At 42.0% G+C, this 25,380-nt stretch overlaps 1 protein-coding gene across 2 annotated transcripts; it reads right to left on the minus strand.

Annotated features, from left to right (window-relative positions):
- Positions 1-2,614: 2,614 nt before the first annotated feature.
- ttbk2a (tau tubulin kinase 2a) lies at positions 2,615-22,310 on the minus strand. Of its 2 annotated transcripts, XM_006798778.2 has the most exons (16): positions 21,986-22,310; positions 17,139-17,300; positions 15,493-15,640; positions 14,307-14,380; positions 12,805-12,945; positions 12,302-12,406; positions 11,750-11,815; positions 11,520-11,612; positions 11,313-11,438; positions 11,020-11,177; positions 10,614-10,821; positions 10,294-10,517; positions 9,624-10,176; positions 8,439-8,777; positions 6,684-7,651; positions 2,615-6,525 (listed from the first exon to the last, which is right to left on the minus strand). In XM_006798778.2, the coding sequence occupies exons 2-16, from the start codon at positions 17,205-17,207 to the stop codon at positions 6,078-6,080; spliced, it is 3,720 nt and encodes a 1,239-aa protein (XP_006798841.2). In that variant the 5' UTR covers positions 17,208-17,300; positions 21,986-22,310; the 3' UTR covers positions 2,615-6,077. The 2 variants fall into 2 exon arrangements, with proteins under 2 accessions (XP_006798841.2, XP_006798842.2); XM_006798779.2 differs by lacking the exon at positions 8,439-8,777.
- Between the last annotated feature and the right edge of the window lie 3,070 nt (positions 22,311-25,380).

Below are 25,380 nucleotides of genomic sequence, written 5' to 3' on the forward strand. Positions count from 1 at the left end.
GAACTGAGAGGAAAGGGGGCGGGGTTAGCCTGTACGCATGCGTGTGCTTGTCATCTGAGCCTTCAAGAGTCATTCAACGACCGTTAAAAGGGCCTGCTTTCACATGTCATCCACCCACTAATAATAACAACCTTAATACAGTTCTTTGCTAAAAAAAATAAAATAAAATCTCGAGTCACCACTCATTTTTTAATATTTCGCTTCCAAGGAGGGAGACTTTCTCAAAAACCTTTTAAAGTGGTGTTGCGTAATAGTTTTCTGGGCTTTCTGAAAATCATAGCATGGTGTGCTGTGTTGCCTTAAAATAACCTGAAGAAACTGGAAGAAGTTTTTGAAAAGTATCCTAAAAAGTATCCTAAAGTCATGTCCTATCATGCACTTCCTTTTGGAAAACATCTGATTGATCAACGTCTTCACTTTTCAGCATGACAATGATCCCGATAACACTGCCTTTGCAGTAAAAACATACAATGAAACACTATCAGTCGCGGACTGGCATCGCCTGGACCTCAGCATTACCGAAACAGTGTGGGATCATGTTGACAGAAAACAAAAGAAAGGGCAGCCAGCATTCAAAGAAGAGCTTTAAATACTATTCAAATAGCCTGAATAACTATTCCTTAACACTACTTTACAACTTAAAAAAATTACAAGAAAACCTCGGGTTGTGTTGAAAATTTTTGCCTCACATACTGTATTTCAACTTACAATGAATCGCTGCACCTACACTACCAGTCAAAATTCTGGACACGCCTTCTCATTTTTCTTTATTTTTACTACTTTCTACATTGTATATACACACTGAAGACATCAAATATATGAAGCAAGATATATGGAATTATGTAGCAAAACAAAAATGCTAAAAACTCTAAATATGTTTTATATTTTAGATTCCTCAAAGTTGCCACCACTTGCTTTGTTGACCACCTTCTCTCAATGAGCTTCACGATGTAGTCACCTGAAATGGTTTTCACTTCACAGGTGTGCCTTGTCAAGGTTCATTTGTGGAATTTCTTGCCTTCTTAATGGGGTTGGGACCATCAGTTGTGTTGTGCAGAAGTCAGGTTGGTACACAGCTGACAGCCCTTATTTGACAACTGTTAGAATTCATATTATGGCAAGAACCAATCAGCAACATAAAGAGAAAAGACAGTCCATAATAACTTTACGAATTGAAGGTCAGTCAGTTTGGAAAATCACTAAAACTTCGAATGTATCCCCAGTTGCAGTCGCAAAAACCATCAAGCGCTACGATAAAACTGGCTCACATGAGGATCGCAGAAGTCACCTCTGCTGCTGAGGATAAATACATCCGAGTCACCAGCCTCAGAAATTGCAAATTAACAATTAACACCTTAGAGTAGAGCCCAGATAAATGCCACACAGAGTTGCTGCAGCAGACACATCTCTTCATCAACTGTTCAGAGGACACTGCACGAATCAGGCCTTAATGGTCAAATAGCTGCTAAGAAACCACTACTACGGAAAAACAGCGAACAGAAGAGATTTCTTCTGGCTAAGCAACACAAACACAATGGACATTAGACCAGTGGAAATCTGTGTTTTGAGTCCAAATTAGAGATCTTTGGTTCCACCCGCCATGTCTTTATGCAACAAATGAATGGTCTCTGCATGCATGGTTCACACCATGAAGCATGGAGGAGGAGGTGTGATGGTGTGGGGGTGCTTTGCTGATGACACTGTTGGGGATTTATTCAAAACTGAAGGAACACTGGACCAGCATGGCTGCCACAGCATCCTGAAGCGACATGTCATCCCATCCCATCCCATCCTATTTGCTTTTAGTTGGACCATCATTTATTTTTCAACAGGACAATGACCCCAAACAAACCCCAAGGCGGTGTAAGGGCTATTTGACAAAGAATGAGAGTGATGGAGTGCTGCACTAGATGGCACGGCCTCCACAGTCACCTGACTTAAACCCAGGCGAGATGGTTTGGGATGAGATGGACCGCAGAGTGAAGCCAAAAGGGTCAACAAGTGCTCAGCATCTCTGGGAACATTTCAAGTGACTACCTCATGAAGCTCATCGAGAGAATGCCAAGAGTGTGCAAAGCAGTAATCAAAGCAAAGGGTGGCTGGTTTGAAGAATCATGAAGAAACGTATAAAAATGTTTTGAGCTATTTCACACTTTTTTGTTTATTACATAATTGCTTATGTGTTCATTAACAGATGTAAATAGTCATGAGAATAAAGAAAAAACATTGAGAATGTGTCCAAACCTTTGACCGGTAGTGTATTTTTTATGGTCCGAGAATTAGAGAAATAAGGGGTGTCTAGCACTATTTATTTATTTATTTAACCAGACCTAAAATTGGAGACCCATGATTGAGTCTAAATCATACTGTATTAAGATACACACAGCATTGCTGACTTTGAATGCAATCTTCAAAAATTGTGATATATTTTATTTAATTTTGGGACTAATTCCACATTTACATTTAGAAAAACAAAACAATGAATAAACCCTTTTTACTTGTTTTTAATTTTCAATGTAACCTTAAAAGCACAAGCAAGTAAAATGTTAACTCAGTTACTTTTTATGTTTTGTTGGATTTTTTTTTTTTTTGTCTTTTTAAAAAAAACAACAGCTTGAATGCCCAGTGGTTTTATTTCAATTAAAAAGAAGCACTTTATAAATTAGCAATTTTAATATGCGTATCCTTGCTCAGTGTCCAACATTTCAGGATTATGAACAGGAATCTGTCACAAAATTCTTTCTGCATGCGGAATGAGTATTTTATTTGTAACCAGTTTATAAAAATAAAATACAAAATAATTTGAAAACAAAAAGAAACAAAACACTGTACAAGGCATTGATATGATACAAATAATAGAATTAACATAAATAATTACAGGTATATACAATGCAAAACTCCCGCTTGTTACATTCTTTCCTTGAGACTGTACAGTTACATTTCAAAACAACGACATACAATTACAACACAAAAATATCAACCATTGAAAAAATCCCAACAACTCAAGTGAAAATGACAGATGGGCAAATTAGCAAAAGTCACAATAAATAATTTCTGTCAAGTATTTATAAGTAATTCAATATCATGACATGAGAAGTGTACAAGTGCACACCAAAGCTTTTATTAGTTTCCATCTCACCTTTCAAAATAAAACATAACAGCTGGCTTTATTCTGTTGGTCTGTGGCTTTGTGTAACCACAAAAAAACCCCAACAAGCTACTATAGATATGACACTTTCTAATAGCGAGCCACTTTTAAAAGTGACAAAGAAAAATCTCATCTGGAAGGTAACACTAATCCTACGACTACACACCACTTGTGAGATAATAATATTAAAACCCATGATAAGAAATCTGATTATCTTTTAAAATCAGCAGCACACTGTTTAGTGTGTGTCCTTCCCTTTCTTTGAAGCCCGTTAGGATATATGTCATATTTGTACGATAATGATATTATTTAAATACTACTTTCAATATTTTACAGGTATATATTAAAAGTCTGCACAACAGCGTTCTGAACTTCGAAGCCTTGAAAGAGGGGGAATTCAAAGACTGCTCGCTGGCGACGTATAAATTGCGCAGCCATTTGAAAGCATACAGCTATCACACTGCAAACACACCTTGAATACGGCACCCTGAAATTCTCCGATTTCAACCAGTCGATCAGTAAATGGTCCACACATTCTCACAGTGGAGCGCTCCGGCTCTGACACAGAAGTCTGTCAGCACTGGTTTCAGTGGCGAGGGTTTGCATGGTAGCACATGCCATTTATAGACCGAGAGATAAGAGAGAGAGAGAGAGAGAGAGAAAGGCTTGGCTTGGCCTAATACTGGAATGATCTCCAACACAGACAAGGCTCAGTCATCCCTCGCTATGCACAGAGGGGCAGAGAAGAGACATTAAGGCGGCTGACTGACTGAACGATGTCTGCCTTCAGGATGAGTCATCATAGCTGCTCTGTGAGGCTAGCGTAGGTACCTGCGAAATCTACATGAGTCAGACGAAACAGCGTTGTTTAAAATCGACAAAAATAAGACGCTCTCATCTCAACTCAAACTGCAAAGTATATCAAAATATTTGGCGATGTGGTTTGTGACTGTGACTACCATCAGGCTTCAGCTCAGTGAGTACAATGCAAGACTGTAAAATGCAGGAAAGTCTATTCTCCTTTTATTTTTGCATGTCACTACAGTTATATGCAATGATAGAATCATCCCAGGTCGGTGCAGAAAACTAACATCAGGTAAGAAAGCAAGTTTTTAATATAAGCCAGAGAAGATTTAGAGATTCGCCTAATGGGAAATGGCCAATGTGGTAAATGCTATATAATGATGAGTGTTATGCGGCTTTTTACTCAGTAGTCGATTTGGGGGGTTTTCTCTGTTGAACATGCAAAGAGAAGCACTGGAAGGAAGCTGAAGTTATTTTACAGTATCTTACAAGCAGAGGAGTGGGGATAGGTTATGGAGGAGAGCTTCAGTGAGGAATCCTGACTAAAAACTGAACACAAACAACACTCTGGCTTCTTTACCTTGTGCACAGAACGTATACTGTATGTCGTTATATAAAAGACATTCTCCGGTGCGGGAGAAACGGGAACGGAAATAAAACATTCTCGCACGTGGAGGCATGGAGCATCGTTTTGGTGTGAGAAATATGTACATATGGCCTCCATTTTCAATAACATTTGACAAAATTCTTTTTTTTTTTGAGGTCTGAAATTCACATTTGTTCAGAGTTTTATCTCAAACACTGGCCTGGTATGTAGACAGGACAGCTAATATTTCCTGTTACAAATAATAGCTACTTTGTCCTTAAGTAAACTGCTGCTCAAATGATGTTTGATTAACAAACATTTGTGTTGCTACCTTTTCTACATAAATGAATGAAAAGGGTTGTCTTATAACCGCTGGCACAAGTCTGTTTTTTGGCTCTTGGTTTTTTTTGTTGTTGTTTTTTTTCCTCCGCTAATTACAAACACACCAAAGTGAATCTTCAAGCTGCCCGAAGTGCCAAGGCACGCGCTAAGACGAACATCAGTGCACCTTGAGTCGTTTAAACGTACTACTGCTACTAAAACATCACGAGTCTAACCTCTAATTCCTTCATTCCAGTGTGACATTTCAGATTCCCTCTCAGCAACACAGTAGGCACAAAAAGGTGTGAGTCCTCACATGCTTTACATGACTGATTGTATAAAGGGTCGCTTTGAGCGATCCCCTCATTTTAAAAACGAATGCACGTGACACAAAAACCACACTTTAACGATCGCACGCGAGAGGATAGGAGTCGTAAGCATTGCTAAGCATCAAAATAAATATCTCAATAAATACACAAATTCTGCCTATTATGCATTCACATTTAGCAGAAAGAAAACGTTATACCCTGTCTGATCTGAGTTAGGCCCTCCGGCCAATAATTAAAGTTGCAAATCCCATCAGTATGATTCAAATGCATTAGTGCTGGGGATACATAAGTTCTAATATATTGCGGTGCAGGACAAATCAAAGTTCAATAATCCGGAGACTTTTATATATGTGCCCACTGGTCCAACTAACTTCTGATTTATGTGTTACAGCGCTGCATGAACGGTTTAAACTACAGCATTGATTGTAAAAATGAAAAGAAGACCCTGACCTTGCCCGTTTGGTAAATTATCATAAAGGATGCTCTCCACCAATTCAAGTTCAGTCTGCTAGTCATGCATCGTCATTAAGCTTGTGAACAAGTATTTAATGTCCTCAGAGTTTTGGGAAAGGCAGCATTTTTGGGGGTGGACTAAAATTTCTGGATATCCCGGCTTGTGCCACAAAGATTTATAAAAGTCTTTTTTAAAATATGTTTTCCACGAGTTCGGCAGCCTTAGTGCAAAACTACAATCACTGGGGTGGTATTTAAAAGCTGGACACATACTGAATGACAAAGCCTATGCAAAAAACAGAAGGAGCCAAGAGAACACTGACAAACTGTGAGAGGAGTAAAGTTCAGACTATTTTACTGATTATACAGGAAGACTCACTGACTGATGTCTGTCCTATTACAACTTCTCTGCTATAGCAACTCAACCTGGTGGGGTCTATCTACTCAGTTTGCTGGAGCACTTGCTCTCTTTGCTGCAGCCTTTTCCTCTAGACAGGTGGAACGGGCTGGTGCGCGCCTGCCGACTACAGCATGTATCCTGGTGGTGGTGGTAGAAGCGGCGGGGAGGCGGCGAGCCGGAGAAGCTAGGGGGTGAGCGGCTGCGGCCAAAGCAGCCCCCTCCCCCGCCGCCACGGTGCTCGTGGCGAGAGGGCGAGGAGCTGACCGAGCGCTGCAGGGAGGAGGAACTACGGGGGGAGGCGCTCGAGCTGCGGTGGTGGTGCGGAGAGCTCGTCAGGCTGCAGATGCCCATCCTGGAGCCCCCGTGCTGGGCAGAGGAGCGGTGGTGAAGGGGGGAGCCACGGGAGCCATGCATTAGCTGAGCAATACACGTCAGCAGTTCTGAGTCACTGGTGCTGCCAGCTCGGATGCGGTAACGTCTAAGCCTGAGTGAAGCATGAAAAACAGCGAGTGATATTTTACAGCAAAGCTCAAACGGAGATAAATCAAGTTTCTTGGCATAAATTATTAAATTAAATAAATAAAAGAGATAATATCTTTATAGTATCTTAATGAAAGTAAAAGATGCGAGGCAACAACTTACCTGCCCTCCACTGTGGGGCGACACGGTGGTTTTCCAGGAGGTGGACGTGGCATGAATTGAGCAGCCAGTTGCTCAGCAGAAGAAGCTGCCTGAACGGGACGAGGGATCCTGCTCTTGCGGGACAGCGGGCTAGAGGAGGAGGAGAGAGACGGAGCGTCGTCTCCCTGGCGGTCAGAACGGGAGCCCATGAGAGAGTCCTCATCCTGAGAGCGGTCAGAGGTGGAGGACAGTGGATCTCTAGTGAGGGAGGCTACCATTGGGCCACGCCTATCAGAGAGGGATGGCGAGGCAGTGGGTGAGGGGACCTGGCCTTGGTGGTTGGCTTTCTTCTGTAAGAGCTTTTCCTTGGCGGATCCTGGTGGAGGGAGCTCCAGGAGGGCCGAGGGCTCCAGCACAGGGATTCGACTTTGCCTGCGGCTAGGGTCTTTACGGGGGGCAGCCAGCGGGGTGGAGGAGGCTGGGCTAGTGATCTGTTCTGGGGTCAGGTTAACTTCTCTAGGGTCTTCCCCCTTCAACTGAGGCTCTGTGACACAGGGAGTGGGGATAGAGTCATTCTCATTGTCTTTAAGCTTGAGGAAAGTTCCAATACTTAAATCCCTTTGGTTGTTAACAGGAGGGGAAAGACGGCCATTGGCAAACAAGGGGCTGCGAGGAGAGCGATGGGAAGATGCCGAGCATGGAGGAGGCGAGCACGGTGAACGAGGGCAGCGCGGGGAAGACATGCGGCTTGGCACAGGGCTTTGAGCTTTGGTGCGGCTGTCTCCATTGACCAGCATCTCAGCCAGGGGGTCTACTGGTGACCCTGGATGGGAGGCCACATGGTCCTGCGGGGAGCTGATGTCCACTGTACGCTCCTGAACCTGCTGAGCTTCTGCTTCAGCTTCGCCATGCCTCTCCAGCAGGAGACACTGTGGAGCACTGTCTGAGCCTGACTGGGAGGAAAGCCCAGAGGGACGCTGAGCCGTCAACTGGAGTGGGGAGGGAAGAGGTGGAGACATGGGAGGGAAGAGAAAAAGACACAGGTATTATTTAAGAAAAAGAAAACACTAAGAAATGGCAGTAATATTCTAAATTGTCAAAGGTCTGTTGCTGATAGACTACAACATGGCGAGTTGTGCTGTAGATCTGCAGCAAGAGCCTGTTGCAGATGTGTGAACACTGCACAATTTTACAAAATGTGGTAATAAATGGTGATTAGTTTGGCAACAGCATGCAATACCATAGCTACCATTATCAGACCGAAACACACAAGTGCTATGGCAGTGTCAGTCAAGCTGTGAGTACTAAACCAGCAAGTAGGACAGGAAACGTTCACGCAACTTCGCAGGGGGCTTCAGCGAAGAGAGGGTGAGGAACAAATACAGGGAGAGAGAGAGAAAGAGAAAGATAGAGAGGACAAAGACGATCTGAAACAAAAGAGACCATGCAACCTGTAGTCATGACTCGACATTCCAAACACACATGCCACAATCAGACAAACACACAAACCCTATCCAGATCACAAGAACACATGTCCAGACACAAGGACACATCTGACCCATGCTCTGTCTGGCCTGCACAATGCCCCTTATGGTTTCTGGAGAGAGCTGCCTGACAGCAACACAATAAGCAAGCCAAATGAACAAAAGAAGCCAAAACCAGCAACTTAAATGAAAACAAAAAAAGAACAAAAATGTTGACAGCGGGTGTAATGCTACTGATGTAGAGGGAGCTGAATGGAGGTGTCTTTTTACAGGACTGTGATGGGCTCATCACCTGCTGAAGCTGGGCACGGGTGATGCGAATGACTGAGGGAAACTTGGTGTTGGCAGCACCCGCAGGGATGGCTGGCAATTTCCTGCGACTGGGTGAGCAGGTGCTGGGGGTGGGGTTTGGTGGCAGAGGTAGGGAGGCGTGGTAGGAGGAGGAAGAGGAGGGGCGTTCTTGCGGCTGCTGGTCGGCGGACTGGCTGCGCCTCAGGCTAGGCAGCTGACGTTGGTGCAGTGGGTCCGACAAGGTGGTCAGGAGGGTGTGAGGACTGGGAGAGCGCAGAGGGATGGGGCTGGATGTCCGGACCGCAACCTCCTCGGGCAGAGATGGAGGAGAGGTAGGGAGCTAAGAGATGGGAGGGAAAGAAGTGGGAGGTGGAGAGAGGAGGGGTTGTGAGATTTCTGAGGGACTGAGGAAGTATAGTGGAAGTACTGTGAGGTGGGACAAGCAGGCTGCGCTAGCGGGGAGCAGGATGCAGAGCGTTAAGTGATGAAGGGATCAATTAAAGAAGTTCTAAAATTTTTGCATACACTGGTGAAGAAAGATGGAGATCAGTCAGGGGAGTTTTTGTTATGGCAGTTTATGTTTGCAATCTGGATATAGAAGTTCTGACTGCAGAGGAAGTCAGTAGATAAACAGCGGGTCTGTTCTCTTACATGTTAAAATCAGTCAAAGTTAAGCTCAGAGACAGAGCAGCAATATGGAAATGGAAGATATAGACTACTGGGATGTTATGAATAGGTAAGTAGCAAGAAAGTAATTTAAGGTAAGCAAATCAAAACATATTTTGGAAATAAAAAGTTTGATTAGAGAAGCAAAAAAGGAAAAAAGCAACCACTTAACCCAAATGCCTGCAAATAAATAATTAGATTGATTACAAATTAAAGTAAATCAAAGCCATAAGACCTCTTTCTCCCATGCTGTGATCTGATAAAAAGCTCTGAGTTGTGTCACAACTATCTTTTTCTAACAAATACACACAAGTGAAGAAGCGAGCAGACATAAAGCAGTAACATTTAGCTTCAAACCACAGCAAGATGCAGCTGGTGACACTCTGTTGAATGACATTAGCATTTACGTTCTATACCTAGAACTCTGACTCTGTGCAGCTTTTTAACCTTGTAAAATGCTGACTATAGTCAGGATTATGTATGCCATGTTATGATATGGTATTCAAATGAAAGTGCTTACCTGTGTGAGGACTCCCTCAGCCAGAGCTTCAGCCGGGCTGGTTGGAGTGATTGGGGGCAAGGGCCCTGCAGGGCCCACACTAAGCTCCAACTTGTCCATTTTTACACTTCCTTTGGAAGAGGCCGTGCTTTCTTGTTTGGCTTTCCCCGATCTAGGGCTCTGGCTGCCCTTTTCCCATCCAGGATCCTGTCCATCTGGTTGTAGCACCTCTGGCTCCTCATCCTCCTCCGAAGGGCTGGTGGTAGCCTTGACTCCTGGGGACCCACTGGGTCGCTCCACCATTACCCACTCCCTTGAGTCAAAGTCCTGCCTCCCAGAGCTCAAATTGAGGGCCACAAATCCCCCACTGCCGGCTGCCCCCTCTCCCTGCTCTAATGATCCAGGGGAAGCTGGTTTAGGAGAACCACCACCGGATAGGAACTCTTCATCATAGTGCCAAACCCTATCAGGACGCTCCCCGGCAATTACAGCTTGAGCCTGAGTTACTGGGATGATAGCAGCTCTGTCAGATTCCTTCTCCTGTTGTTGAGTGCCTAGCTGCTGCTTTGCTGAACTGAACATATACAAGACAAATGCAAACAATCAACCTTCTGGTCTACCTAAAGGTGAATTTAGATAAGAAAGTAAGTATTACTGTGCAGTACAAGTATTGGTTGCTTAGTAGACTTACCAGGCATCCACGAAGCGCTCTGGGCTGGGCTTGGACTCCAGGCCAAGCCTCCTCTCCAGCTCAAAGCTGTGGATGTTGCGGAGCTTCCTGAGCAGAGGGCCATCACGGTCTGAAGCCGCCACCTCAGAGTGCAGTTTCACAGGGGAACCCAGGCTTGGACCAGCATAGGGGCTCTGGTGCCCTTGGTTGCCCTGGTTGTTGCAGTGTTCCTCGTCCGCTGCCGTCTGTGGGAGACAGTGTTTTTTTGTTTGTTTTTTTTAAAAGTAACTTAAATGCCAAAGAAGCATTTATATTTTCTTTGAATTCCCTGTGGCTTTTACCTTCCAGACAGCTGTCCTGATGCGGTTACGGTTGCGATCCAGCTCCTCCCAGACGTCAGTCTCCTGGTTCCGGTGCGGGTGGAGGGGAGAGCCCAGCAGACGCTCTGGAGCAGGGTTGTTCTCCACGTCGCTGAGCTGCTCATCCTGCAGAACTTCATCTGTATTTTCTCTCAGCAGATCGCCAGGGATCAGGGACGCATTTGCCATACTGTAACAAGAAAAGGCACACATTTTCAATGTCTCTGAAGATATAATATATATATATATATATATATATATATATATATTTTTTTTTTTTTTTTTTTTAAATGGACCCAAGAGAAATTTCAGCCATACATAAAGTTACTGAAAACAGACACCATAAAACATGCTTCTGTACGTATACATGTATATATTTCAAACATACCCCATGTGTGCTGGAGTGAGGCGAGTGTGATGTTGAGGTGTCGTGGTACTGGCACTAATCGTCAGCGTGCCATCAGTAGTGGTCCGCTCCCAGTCATAGGGGTCATTTTCCACGACATTGTAGGTTTTCATACTGTTGTCAAACACTGACATCAACAGCTGCAACAACACAAAAATATATAATCATCAATTCATCATGATAGAAGCAGAAAATATACACGCACTCCAACCTGAGCAATTTGCTCAGGTTATGATACAGGAAAACCTCCACTCTTTATTGAATGTAAATCATACCTGGTAGTCAGGTTTGGTAAAGTAGTCAAGGCTGGAGATGTGATCCAAGAACACACCAAACTCTGCCGGTAGATGTTTGAGCATCAGACGATGATCATAAGTCTCTTTCAGCTTTCCCACATGTTCCTAAAATACACAAACGCACATCAATTATATGTCATCATTTGGAGCCACCAGGACAGAGTGAATTTTTTTCAGTGCCCTTACTTTATCCTTGATCTTCCTCCACGGCAACTGACCGACCAAGAACTCCACCAACATGTAGAAGAGAGACCACAGGTCATCGTGACGTCCCATCTCCTGCAGAATGAAAACAACTCTGAGTTAACAGGATTGGATAATGTTTGACTGTCAAAAAAGAAAAGAAGAGGAAGACACATACAGGACAGCATCACAGACAAAACGAAACCTCTATCACATACTTGGCAGATACTGACCTTATTCTTGTGCGCATTGACAGATGCATATCGCACTGTTCCCCTAAACCCTGCGACTGGACGGGGCTGACAAATAAAGACAGGCATAGTCATTAAATGGTGATGCTGATGATATCTAACCTGTTTATGGTTAGTTTCAAACAAGATTTTTAGACATAAACTTTTAATTTGCTTCCTGTTGCAAACAGAGATTTGGAGAACAAGATAAGAATTGAAGAATTGAAGAACTGAATTTCAATACTCTACACGAAACAACAAAAGTATCTGTTTTTATACCTGCAAAACATGCATTATATTCAAACGTTACTTGTTAACTTTGTCTCCATTGTGGATTTACAACAGACCAAAACAATAAGCTACACAAAAACTCAGTAAACAGAGCAGAACCTTTATCAGTGGAAAGGTCCCTGTTCTTAAATGTGCAAGTTAAAATAGAGCTAAAATAGGACTTTCATATAGTTCCACTCCTCAGTTTCAAAGCTAGATGTCACTAAATCCTACATACTGCTCCTTCAGATTCAGTATATAATCCATAACAGAGAATGCACTTACAGGTCGGACCTCCTGGCAAGAGTTGGTGAACTGGCGAGCTAAACCAAAGTCCAGCATGTAGCAGGTACGGCAGGTGCTGGGGAAGCGACCCATGGCAAAATTGGACTGTAGCAGAAACAGGAAGTTGAAAAAGAGTGAAATCTATGTGCAATAAAATGTCATTTCTATTTACAGTATATCCATATATAGATAACAAATGTCTTCCAGTAAGGGAATATAATTTAAGACAGCACCTCAGATGATAAACAATATTTACATTTTGTTAGTTTTAGGAATCTAGCCAACACTGATGCTGAGCCGACTTACTGCAAGCAAAAAGCAAACTACTGAATCAGCAGCAATGTTAGCAGCCAGTTACAAAAAAATGATGTCAGTGGCAGAGTCCAATGCTGACAATAGAAATAAAAATATGACTATATTTATATTACTTATCTGCCTTGAATATACTGTAGGGACATATGTGCATTTAAAGAATGTCCTGCACCCAACTCCCTGCTACACACCGGTTTGATGTCACGATGCAGGAAGCCAACAGAGTGGATGCTCTCTATAGCTTCCAGGATCTGGCGCCCCAGACGGAGGGTGGTGCTGATGCTGAATGTTCCTCGAGGCATACTTCTCCTCAAATCGGCCAGGTTTCGACCCTAAAGGGCCACGCAAGCGAGTTATTAGTATAGAGGCAGTTGTCTGATAAATCTCCCCATTGCACCTGGCTTTTAATGAACAACAAGTCAATCAATCAAATCATCCATCCATCCATCGTGCTCTAAACAAAGTGAACAGTGTTTGAAAAATGATGAGACAAAAGAACAAAGTATTTAAAGAGACATACACATCAAAGGCTTTACTGTTTGAAATGTTTGGCCTGGGCGATAGACAGATGTGTTCAGCGGGCAGGAAACAAGCCAAAAGTGAGATACAACATGAACTGAGCTGCACGCAACAGTTTAAACACATGGTGTGGTCGGGAGCCAGTGCGGTGCAGTAAAATTTGACATTCCTGTGGGAATGGTTGCACAAATTACAACCAGATCACACGTTCATAACACCCCAAGGCCAACTACTATCCAATTCAAGTAGGATGCATTTATAATTTCTGATCATGTCTTGGGTAACACAGCCTCATGTGGTCGATGGAAAACTAATCTTATACCTGCAATTCACAGCATGTGATGCAGTCTATCAATAGCCTGCAGCTTGAGTTTGCTTCTGCCTGATATTTTGCAAAATGCTACATGCACTTAAAGTGGAAATAGTTACTGTTCTTTTGGCCATATTTGTTTTTTGGGGGGGGTTTTTTGCATATACTGTAGGTTAGCTGCTGAATTATTTACATGCAGCAGTATTTTTAGAAATTTCTAAAATGTTTATTTGCTTTGGTTTCATGTAACCATCTTCTATATAACAGTAACTTTGAGTAAGAGCTCACCATGATTTCTCCAAGTCAACAGCCCAAAGTCCAATCAAGGTCAGGGTAAATAATCAAAATGGTCAAACATTGCACATATTGACTGAATGGTGGCTATGACCACAAGACACAGTTACAGCATGACTGGAAATACGCTAAACAGAAACAAGCTAGTGATCAAAGCAGAATAGGTGCTATGAGGATGTTTAATAGCTCAATTATAAGTTTTCTTTCTTATTAATTTAGTTTTCCCTTTGTTTGTGTTGTTATTCTTGCTCTTTGCATGGTTGTACTTAATTTTTTAAATTCATTTTCCAAATAATCACTGAGTAAAATGTCTAAAAGTTTACTCAAATAAATTCTAGAGCTTTAACTTAGCTTGACTCTGTGATTTTAAAATGCTTTGGACAGCCAGTAATCCAATTCCCACATTTTTTACATTTCCAAATATATGAAACACGGGAAGGCAAAAAATCTTTATTGCACAAACTGAAATTAGCAAATGTTTGACACTTGCTTGGTGAGTGATTTAGTTGACTCTTAAAGAAGCTTCATTTAGAGTCTTTTTAGAGACGACTCTTTTCCTTTGGGACTAACCTGAAGCTCCATCACCACGTAGTTAAAACGGTCATTACGGCCACATCCCACAAAGCGACAAACGTGGTCTTTACCTAAGAGAAAAAGGACAAGAGAGTTTCAGGATCCTTCCTCTCACCTTACACGTGCTGTATTATTTGAGGGCTGGTTGTATGAATCATAATGATGTGTGTGCCCATACTTAGTCGCCCTACCATATCCAATGTCCGTGCCCTCTCATCAGCAGCTTCACTGTATTATTTCCCTGCTGATTTATGGGATATAGCACATGACACCAGGTCTAGACATGTGTGCATGGATGCCTTGAGCATTTGTGTGTGTGTGTTTATGCATGGGAAGGACATTGCCGCACCGGCAGGTTAGCTGCAGCCACACCCCAAAGCCCTTCAGCTAGCAGCGTCTACATGCATAGTTAGTGACAAGACCTTCGTGCTAAAAATGCTACTATATAGATCATTTGTTATTACAAAATTGTTATTTAAGGGTAAAAATACATCAAAGTTGAAAGTGGGTTATATTTGACTCCATTATGCTTTATATATCTGCTGGTTGATATTTACTCTCTACAGCTGGGCGGGTCAGCAATGGTTGGGGGGCTGGAATTGAGCCCATCTCAAATTATATGCTGGTTCCCTCAGGAAGCAACAGGACCACGATGCTCCAGGCCAAAGCCATTAGACAGCAAACATGATCCCAGCCCATTGATTTTCTTCTTGGGAGGGGGAGGTAAAAAAGCATTGTGGGTAAAAGGGAGAAGGAAGGGCCTTTTTTCTTTTATAAAAGAAAGAGAAATGGAAGTAACACAGTCCCCCTAAAGGATCTAACTTTATGTTAACCCTGGGAGTGTCCAAGCACAGACAACCTTACACTTGCTGTATTGTTTCTGTTAAAAAGCAGGACCACCACAGATGTTTTTCCACAGCATGGACTGAGGCAAATTGTGCTGAACCCTGGGCCAAACTGTTTTCAGATCTATATCTATTCTCAGAGGGAGAGTTTATTCTACCCTGCTACTGATGCTAACAAGTGATACCAGCATTTTCTCCTAGGAGGAGATTTTTGGAAGGAAAGATGCTAAGGATAGACATTGTGAATGCTTTTTCTTCTCTTAAACATTTGCTGGATGATAACAATAAATACTCCGCCATTACCAATAAGTGATATCAGTGAATCCATTTGCACTCACCCTGGAGCTTCTTGAGCACCGCGACCTCCATCTTCAGCACCTGTTTGGGCTGCTGGGCCGACTCCACCTTCAGTGCCACGCTGACCCGCGTCATCAGGTCCGTCGCCTCGTAGATCTCCCCAAACCCACCACCCCCGATCTTTTTCACCTAGAGTAAAGATGATGGCACATATGATATATAAAAATACTACTTCTACAGAGTAAAAGTAAGAGGTGAAGATCATTTCAGGCTCCACAGAGTTCATGACAATTAGGTGTTTTGTCAACTAGAAGAATACTACAATGGCACATGAGCTCACAAACTATATGCAAAAGACAGATGTAGCCTTTGGGTCTGTAAAGGGCCTTAAACCTGTGCTTTTTCTGATGGTGAGCAGGGGACGATTCCCCTTTAAAACCAACCTCCTTGCGATTTAATAGTATTTATTATCCTTTCTGTGGCGTGATATAACTGCGATTTGGTTTGATCCTTAGTTGGAGATTTTTTGTTCTTATTTGAATGTATAGAAAAAAGTCATCCGTCAATCCATTAATCTTCATAAAACGTCACAAATAAACGCTTTGTAACGTCCCTCTGAATCCCGTGTTTAAATATGGGTCACATGTTCTGTGAGCCATCACAACCAACTGCAGCGTAGTCCCGATTACCTTGAGGCAACTGTTGCTGTGATTTGGCACTATATAAATAATGTTTAATTGAATTGAATAGTCCTTTTTCTAACCCTTTTTTTAAAATCAGTGTTCGTGTTTTAAAATGTTTGGTATTTAGATGTATTTAAGTATGTATTTACAACCTGTACAGCCATTTGGTTAAATGAGGTGGTTTTAAATCAACTTGGCCTTAAATAATTACTGGGATGTGGCTCTTAATGTGAAAAATTCTAAAACTGGCTTCTACTAAAGCAAACACCAAATGAGTGAAAACACATAATGAGAGGTTTGTTTGTTTTTTAATTTAACTTAAAAAAATTATTCTGATTAAAACTCCTGGCAAATGGGAAATTTCCTTCCTGGTTAACCAGCAGGAATTTACATGACTCAGTTTATAGTTCACCTATACTTGTGCATAGCATCGTCCTTATTTCATTCTTTTAGCTGCTTCTCAACTACCAATAGTATTCAAGCTCATCTTGTATCTCAACTACTACAGCTTTAATTTCCCCTAAGCTCCGATGTGCCCTTCACTGTCCTACATGCTCGCACAGAGTTTTCTGTCGCACTTGGAGCTAAAGTTGTGGGATTAGCTGCAGCATTCTTATGTAACTCCTTAGATGACAGGAAGTGGAGCCAGTTAGGAATAACAGCCTCACACGGAGCCCAGGCTGGCACAGCAGTGAGAGACATGGGCCTTTGGGGAGCACTGCTGCTGCTGCCTATAGCACAATGCACTGCCACAAATAGCTATACAGGCTATTTTTGGATCACCCGTACTGCAGCAGCAGAACCTGGACAGAGAGACATGACCCCAAACTGTCGAAAACACAGGTGAGACACTTAAAAAGAAAGCGGTGGCGCTCATAGGCAGGGGAAGCATTGTTTGAGGAACAAAGAAATCCTGTTTGTGGAACAGAGGGTGACCTCGGGACAGGCAGTGATGGGGCTGCACAAACACGCTGCCTATTGTAGCTGGAAAACACGGCACTTACCACTTTCCATCGTTCCTTGACCAGGGAGAGCACGCTCAAGATGTCAGTTTGCTCTGCTCCCCCACTCATCCCGTCAGCAAATCTAGGGACGCTGCCCTCACTGCTTCCCCCACGACCAGCAGCCTCACACTGGGCCGAGCATTTGGGATCTGATGGAGAACCCTACGGAAGTCCAAGAGAGAAACAAAGCAGTTAGAAGCGGAAGGAGGAAATCAGCTGTAATCTGGTTACATTTGACCAAGCTGCACTTTAGCATCTCAGGCTAACATCCAGCGGGTTTTACAGCATTAAAAACACTACAGAAAGCATGCATGCCGCTCAGTCGAGAGACCGACCGTTGCCTCAATAGCCGAAGCTTTCTGATACGTGACCATTGCAGCAGCTGCCACACCTGCTGCCAGCAGCTGTCCTTCTAGACAAGCTCACCCAACAAACTCACAGGCAAAACTATTACATTACAAAGAGGTTTCATCATCTTAGTGTCATTTTCCCTCTTCTGTGTATGAAAAACAAGCAGCAGATCTTATGAGTTTATTATCAGATGTAATGAGTCTGTTTAATTTCCTCAATTTAAATTGACTCAGTAGTGAAGTGGTTAAAAACAAACCACACAAAAATTCACATTTTTATAAATAACTGAATTTACACAAAGCACCAACTATTCTTATAAATTACTTTTCATTCATTTCATTTTGTAAGACAGTTTTAAGTTTATTTTTAATTCCACACAACAGAAATATGGATATCTGCAGTCGTTATTTCTATTCTGTTCATTTATATCACGAGAAATTGAATGATTAAAAAAACAAAATCAAGTGACAAACCAAAAATGTGTAGGTTGAAGCTACATCTTACATAATACCCACGCCTGATACAAAAGAAAGAAAAATCGGCATCAACTGGGAAATTGAATGAAGATAAAAGAAAGAATAGATGGATGATTCATGTCAAATCCAGCTGTAGATGAACTCTTTTTATCACATTTATCACAATATTGAATCATTCTGTAATAATTCTAACTTACAGTTCATATTGAATAAAGTTAGTTGTGTCAGTATTACTACATATACACATTGAAATCATTTGTTAATAAAACATTTTTGGACTAGATGCCTAAAAAGCACCATGCTGGAGGATAAACACCTTCCAGAGGAGCCAAATTGAAGGCTTATAATGCATTAATAGAATAATTATTAATAAACTTAATAATAATTTATAGAATCTCTATAAAATACAACCTGTTAAAAAGTGTTACTGATCATTTAATTAGGCTGACAAGATGTGGCCAAACTCCTTTAGCGCACATCAACTTTAAAATGGAATTTCCTTTTGAAAAACCGAGTCCGTGTTCCTGCATTATACAACATCCGTGTCGCAGATAAACATTCCTCCGGAGAGCACTCGCTAGATACTTCCTTTAGTCCGCCTTCAAACACTCACTTACAGCAAGCCCGACTTTGATTCATCATTCTGTACACGGCGCCCGAGCATCTACGGTTACGCAACGAGCCTTCAAAACACTATTTGGTTACAGGGCATGATCCCGGCATCAAGGAGGGAATCAATCCCATCATGCAGCATGCTAGTGAGGCTGGGAAGAGGGAGAAGTGTGGTTAGAGTAGATAACAGTGAAGTGATGAGCATGAAATGTGACCCAAGGTTAAGGCTCATGAGTAAGATGGCCTTTGTTGAAGCTACACAGATCCAACAACACAACTGGACCAAACAAATCCCTTTTAATGACTCGCAATTACTATAATGGACTTACATTACACTAACACTACAGTCTATTTTAAAATGTTTACCTTCACGGGACAAAAGGGGCTTGATTATGACCCCAGCTGCATATTTATATATGCTTCCTGCCATGAATGTGTCTACATCTCCTACAGCTTTTCAGTTTTTTTGTTTTACATGAATTGGTGTAGCGAGGATAATAATAAGCTAATTTATGCTTTATTTATAGGCGGTTAAACATATCAAACATGTAACAAATGGCATGCATAGAGCTCAACAAAATACACGACAAACCAAATATCTTCGTAATGGAAAAACTTAACTGAAATCAAGACACGTGCGATAATTCGAAATCAACAATCACTTACTAAATGTCGTAAAAACAGCACAGTGTAAAAAATATCAGATGACATTAAAGTGGTTGTGCGTTTTGGCCAGTGCAGCACAATGAAGCGCCTTTGAGTGATCAGACTTGTGACAATGCAAGGTTGGAAATTTGTGTGCGGCCATTTATAACACTGCAAATATTCAGTATATATGCTCTGATTTAGTTTAAAATGCCCACTAATCTCTACATTGTAATGTTTTGCTATGAACTAGGATGTAGCACAGTTTTACTGCTGAAGAAGCCTTGAGGCTAACCCTAATTCTAATCCTAATCCTTACATTTTATTGTGTATAAATGACTGAAAACCATATTTAATGATATTAAAACATTTTAGATTGTCGAACTATACTAGAGTATGCTCTACAGGAGCGCCACTCATTCTGTTGTCAGCAGGCTTGGAATAACAGAGATCACGGTCACCATTTCATATGCTAGAATTTTCCAATTACTATACCAAACACAGCAAAGTGAGTGCTGACATTCATTTAACCATTAGTTCTTTTAAGCATTGGGTCATTCACTCTTCTTCTTTCAGCTGCTCCCTCGGGGGCTCGCCACAGTGAATCTTCTGCCTCCATCTCACCCATGATCCCTAACATCCTCTTCCGTCACACCTACCCTCTGCGTGTCCTCTGTCACTACATCCATGAAGCTGCTCTGTGTTGTTTCTCTTTTCCGCCTCCCTTGCACCTGCATCAACATCCTTTGCCCAGAATATCTGCTATCCCTCCTCTGCACATGTCAGCCTTGCCTCTCTAACTTTATCTACAAACTGTTCAACCTGAACAGCTTGGCTCCCTGTCTTTTTGGTAGTGTCACCAACACCAAACCATACGTCATAGCAGGTCTCAATACCATCTTGTAAACCTTTCCTTTTCACATCCTACTGTCGCAAATCGCCTCTGACTCTCCAACCCACTCCACGCTGCCTTGCTCTCTTCTTCATTCTCCATTGCTTTGAAAGATTGACCCCAGGTATTTCAAATCAACCACCTTCACTACCTCCGCTCCCCCCAGCTTCACTGTTACACCTGTCTCTCTCTAACTCCTCTTCTCTCCTGAGCATACCTCCTGAATCTTTTATCTTGCTTTGGTTCAAGAGAATCAAAGGTAAATCAAAAGAGGAAATATTTTTAATCCACACTGGCTAAACTTCTATAAAGGTATTTTTGTTGGTAAATTAGAGATGAACACAGCAAGTCTTTGAGCCGACTGTAAATTCTCAACGTTGAGCTAATTGCTGCTTATGCAAAATCACAGAGCATGCCATCAAACATGCTACACAAAAATGCTCATATCCTCAAAGGATGGGCAACTTTCTCTGTGATTGAATAACTAGTGCTCTGAGTGAGAACTTCAAGGTCATCCCATGTTCCAGTGCTTTCCTTCAGGATGTTTTTTCCACAGGGTCACACCTGGGTATCACATATAAGAGGCTGTAGCAGATAATTTGCTTACAATTAGTCAGAAGTTGGAGGTTGTTATTTCATGCAAATAGGGTGTGGGGAAAGAAGGTTTTAAATAGCGGCTTCATCTGAGGCCATCTTTGACCCACAAACACACCAGCATTCATTCAAACATAACCTTGTACACATATTGCACAAATCAACACACCTGCACAAGCCAGCCCGGCTGCCTCACGCTGTGACTAATCTAACGCCTTACAGAGGGGGCACGGTTCCGCTCCTCCTCCTCCATACCAGACACCGCCAATGACGAGAGAGAAAACAACAAGCCCACCAGAAGCAGCCTTTGGACCCCAAAATTAAAAGCCGCGTATGACAGCCAGCTCCTGCCTCATAATGCATCCCGCTTCCTGACCCCAGCATCTCCATGGCGACGATGGTGCAGTGCCATTTTCATTTGCTGACTGCAGCTGGTCATCGCCTCTGCCCTTTCGGTATGCTGGAAGCTGCAAGTTTACAGCTACAAAAAACATCATGAAATGTCAATGAGTGATTCTGCCGCAGAGTAGCTCTCCTTGAGAGTGAACATGAATGTGATTTGATGGTGAATATTCACAAAAACAACAACAACAAATCAGACCTGACCCTGAAAGCTTGCTATGCATACATGCGTATAAGCCTGGATCCAACGAGAATATCTTCTGCCTAATCCAAGAGTGGCCTGGTTCAGTGGTAGGACGGAGAGACTGCTGCTGGATGAACATTAATGTCTGGACTGACTTCTCTCCAGAACTATGGGTTCTATCAAGAGGAGACTGGGAAGCTGGGAAGGATGGGACCAGAAAGTGTGTTTATATAGGGAATCAAAGATGCATTCACGTAAAGAGCTACACTTGCCTCCAGTGCATCTTTTTTTTTATCATTATTAGTGCATACCACAGTGACCAAGCAAATACAGAGAGGCCTTCTGTATCGTATTCAACGGGATGTGTCGATAACAAGCTACAACCGAGTCCCAGCAAAGGTGTCACGCCGCTCTGCAAAATGAAACCCATTCTCTTGCCTGCATTGACTGACCCCGGCTTTGCTGTGGAGAGCTGTTGCATAGCGATTTGGTTGCCACAGCAGATTTACTCAGGCGCGTCCACGCACATTGGCCACCCGCAGGCCACGCAAGCCCATCCTGCCTGACTTTAAGCGCTGACAACATGCAGGTTAACAAACCGAACGCATGTACGCAGCTGCCGCCGACAAACACGGGGGTGTTACGAGTGGTGGAAAAAAAAGAGGAGGCACTGAATCATCTGGATCCTTACCTCGGGTCTGAGCTGCCAGCCCTTGTTCCAAAGAAGAGCCGGGTGTGGTTACGAAAAATCCTTTTGGTTTGGGGGCGGCGGGGACGACAACGAGCGGAATCCCATAGCGAGCGAAGCGTCCATAGGCGGAGGTGGTGGTGGAGTTGTCGGTGACTGGAAATAAAATAAAAGAGCGAATGGAGGAGCGAAGGAAATATGTCTGAGTGTGATCGTCCGTTTTCTCCTTCTGCCTGTCACCTCAGCATCTTTATCTGTCGCTGCGGATCCGTGACGTGACAACTCTGTGATGATCAGCAGCCTTCCTGCGCGCGCGGCCCCGATTCGATCGCCCCTCGCAACAGCACGGCCACGCGCGCGAGGGGGCCCTCTTTAAAGCTCGTCCCCGCGGTTTAGCGTTGCGCGCACGCGCAGTACACAGTCACCGCGTCTGCGTTTGTTTTCCCAGCCTAAAGCGTATGCGGAGTGTCATCGTATATGGACGTACAAAGGAGATATGAGAAAATGATGTTAGAGGATAATATGAAGGATACAATCGGTTTGGTTTGGAACGCGGCCACAAAAGGCGGTTTTTTATCAATAACACTAGGGGGCGGCATTAAGCAAAAGACGCCATTGCTATACAAACAACAAGACTCAGTGATGAAAAGTGTATTTTACAATACAAAACATACGATACACGGTTTTTATTTAAGTGGAACAGAAAAAAAGTGCGACAACAAAAATATTGTCAAAAAATGTTGCATTTACATGTAGTGATTACGTGATTTTCTTGTAGTTCAATCTAAAGAAAGATGATATAGTAAAACAATTGTAATGGAGTTGGGGTAAATAAGTTACCTCAAAACTCTGCTTTCGGTCATGTGAAATAGAAAGTTTAAACAGGACTGCATAGAGTTCTGTGAAAAGCCAAGTGCACACAAAATACTTCTAATTAAAGAGGGCAAGTAATAGCAAGGTGTTGCTAATCAAATGATCATCAGCAAGTGTGAGCATCTCTATAAAAGCAGAGGTTTTGGCATTTTGCTGGTCCGCAGGACTCAGATGTGTGTTAATGCAATGCTACACAGTGCGATATAGGGGAAATTGCAAAAAATCCATCTTCTCTAGTCTCTTCTCTCTAAGTAGCACAGCTTGGGAATGCAAAATTGCATTTAAACAAACCACACGAATTCTGGAACAATGTCCTTTAGAAAGATGAGGCCAAAGTGGACATGCGTGGCCATAAATCACAAAACCAAACACAGCATATCAACACATCATACTAACTATGAAGCAATGCCGTGAAAGCATTATGATATGGGTTTGGTTTTCAGCCACAGGACCTGGGCACCAAGACCCTAAGGCCACCTACAAATCTAAAACTGAACAGCTGCAATTTTCCAGTCAAAGGGCATTCTTCAACTTGATTTAAATGCTTTAGTGGATCTTAAAAGAGCTAAAGATAAACAGGGGCCTATAAACCTCAATGAACAGAGACAACATTGTAAAGAAAAAGTGGGCCAAAACTCATCTGCATCAATGGGAGAGACTGATGAAGTCATACAGAAGTCATGGCACAGACATAACACATATAAATAATAAAAATGTAATGTCAGCAAAGTACTGCAGTAGAGTTAGATTTACATCACAGTTTCTAAATCCTTACTTTTACACATATATATTGCATATGAAAATAATAACATACTAAAAATGAAAATACTAAAAATACAACCCTAAGAAAATGTGGTTTGTAAAAAGACTATCCCATTTTTATCTGCATAAAAATAAAATATCCAGTGAAAAGATATGTAAGATTACTGTAATATAGCTCCATCTGCAGAAAAAACTGCAAGATTGCAATACAGTTATTTCTGTTTGATTCTATCTAGCACGCTCTGTGATATTTTCCCTGCACCACTATGGTGCATTGCTGTGGAACAATTGCTATACAGTGTATATTCAGCACAGCTGAAGATTTAATTTGTTTGGAAACCGAGTCTTAATAATTTCCTGTTTTGCACAGCTTTGATTCAATTACATTTGAGATTAGTCATTGGCATCATGCAATGCACTGTAACTGAACAGCAGTTTTACTAGGTTTATTCCAATGATTACATTGACTTACTTTCTTTTAATGTGTACTCTCATTCATTTTATTTTTGTTATTTATTCTCTCTTTTCTGTCAGGGGATCAAAGAATTCTCAGTATTTTTTAAAGCCTTTAAGCTCTTTGTCACACTATCTTTGAGAATTTAGCCCGCACAAAAGTGCTGTGGAACATCAGATAAACATCAGCCACAGCCATAAGTATCCTCCTATTTGCAGATATCTGGGTCAACATACGATTGCAGGACATTTTCTGTCCCAGCCATAATTTGAAAATAATGAATTCATAAATACTAAGGTATGCATTTGCTGTGTAAATACACCATTCCTGAGACAAAACGTAAACCTATTGTTGGTTTGAAAAACATTATTTAAAAATACAAAATGGCCTTTGAGAACCTCTGAGAATATCTCATTTAGAAATGTCAAAACCATTTACTATCAGCATATTCTTTTTTTAAAAAAGGAAACCATTCACAACATATGTGCATTTCAGTTACCAAAACCTATTTAGCCTGGAGGAGGAAGAGACAAAAACAGGGAGACAACCTGACAAAGAAGAAGTGACATGGTTGAGTCATGTGTTGGCAACATGGGTTGACCAAAGGTCAGTCCTCTTTGACGTATTTTGTCTTTTTCCAGTGATTTCTGAAGACTGAGTGTGTCACTCTAACTGCAAACCCATTGCCCATGTTATCAAAAGAAGACAAACTCATTTCAGAGTTTCTGTCCTTTTATTTACATAAATACATCCTTGACTTTCACAGATCATTAAATTCCACAGATAATATCTTTTTCCGACTAATTTCTTTTTACTCAAACTTAAACCCATGTCACGATTGATAAAATGATCAGAAATGTTGTTATTACCTATTGATCTATTGCCTTTGTAACATTCTGAATTATTATATAATTGGTGTATTTGAGCAAAGATGTAAAAATAAATACTGAAAAATGCTTTAAAAAATTGTATCTTTGATGCTTGAGCTGGAATTGTTTTACAAAACCCACAGAAAAAGACAGAAAAAACGTCAAATAAAGGGTCCTTTCCCTTTTTCTGTCTTTAAAATAAATGTATTCATCTATCTATTTATTCATTTATTCATCTTTCAAATATCACCCAGTTCCTGTCAAGCGTTTGCAGTTCCGTATATCAAATGGCAGAATTAAAAACTGTACGAAAGCTTTAATTATTTCCTTTTTTAAAAACGGTTTTGGAGAATAAATGATTATAAAGACCCGAAGTTGACAATTGCTTTGGTGTTCCCGAAAGTCCTCGCGATGGCAGGTGTGTTAGCATTACGGAGCTC

The sequence above is a fragment of the Neolamprologus brichardi genome, chromosome 19 (assembly GCF_056152115.1).
Source record: "Neolamprologus brichardi isolate AB-2024 chromosome 19, ASM5615211v1, whole genome shotgun sequence".
Taxonomy (NCBI): Eukaryota; Metazoa; Chordata; class Actinopteri; order Cichliformes; family Cichlidae; genus Neolamprologus; species Neolamprologus brichardi.

Excerpts from the sequence above, each read along its gene's own strand:
- ttbk2a (XM_006798778.2), bottom strand. The coding sequence starts at position 17,207 with ATGAGTGGGGGAGCAGAGCAAACTGACATCTTGAGCGTGCTCTCCCTG. Across the intron at positions 15,641-17,138 it reads TCAAGGAACGATGGAAAGTG|GTGAAAAAGATCGGGGGTGG; the intron begins GTAAGTGCCGTG and ends TCTTTACTCTAG. Across the intron at positions 8,778-9,623 it reads CTGAGGGAGTCCTCACACAG|CTCCCTACCTCTCCTCCATC; the intron begins GTAAGCACTTTC and ends CCCATCTCTTAG.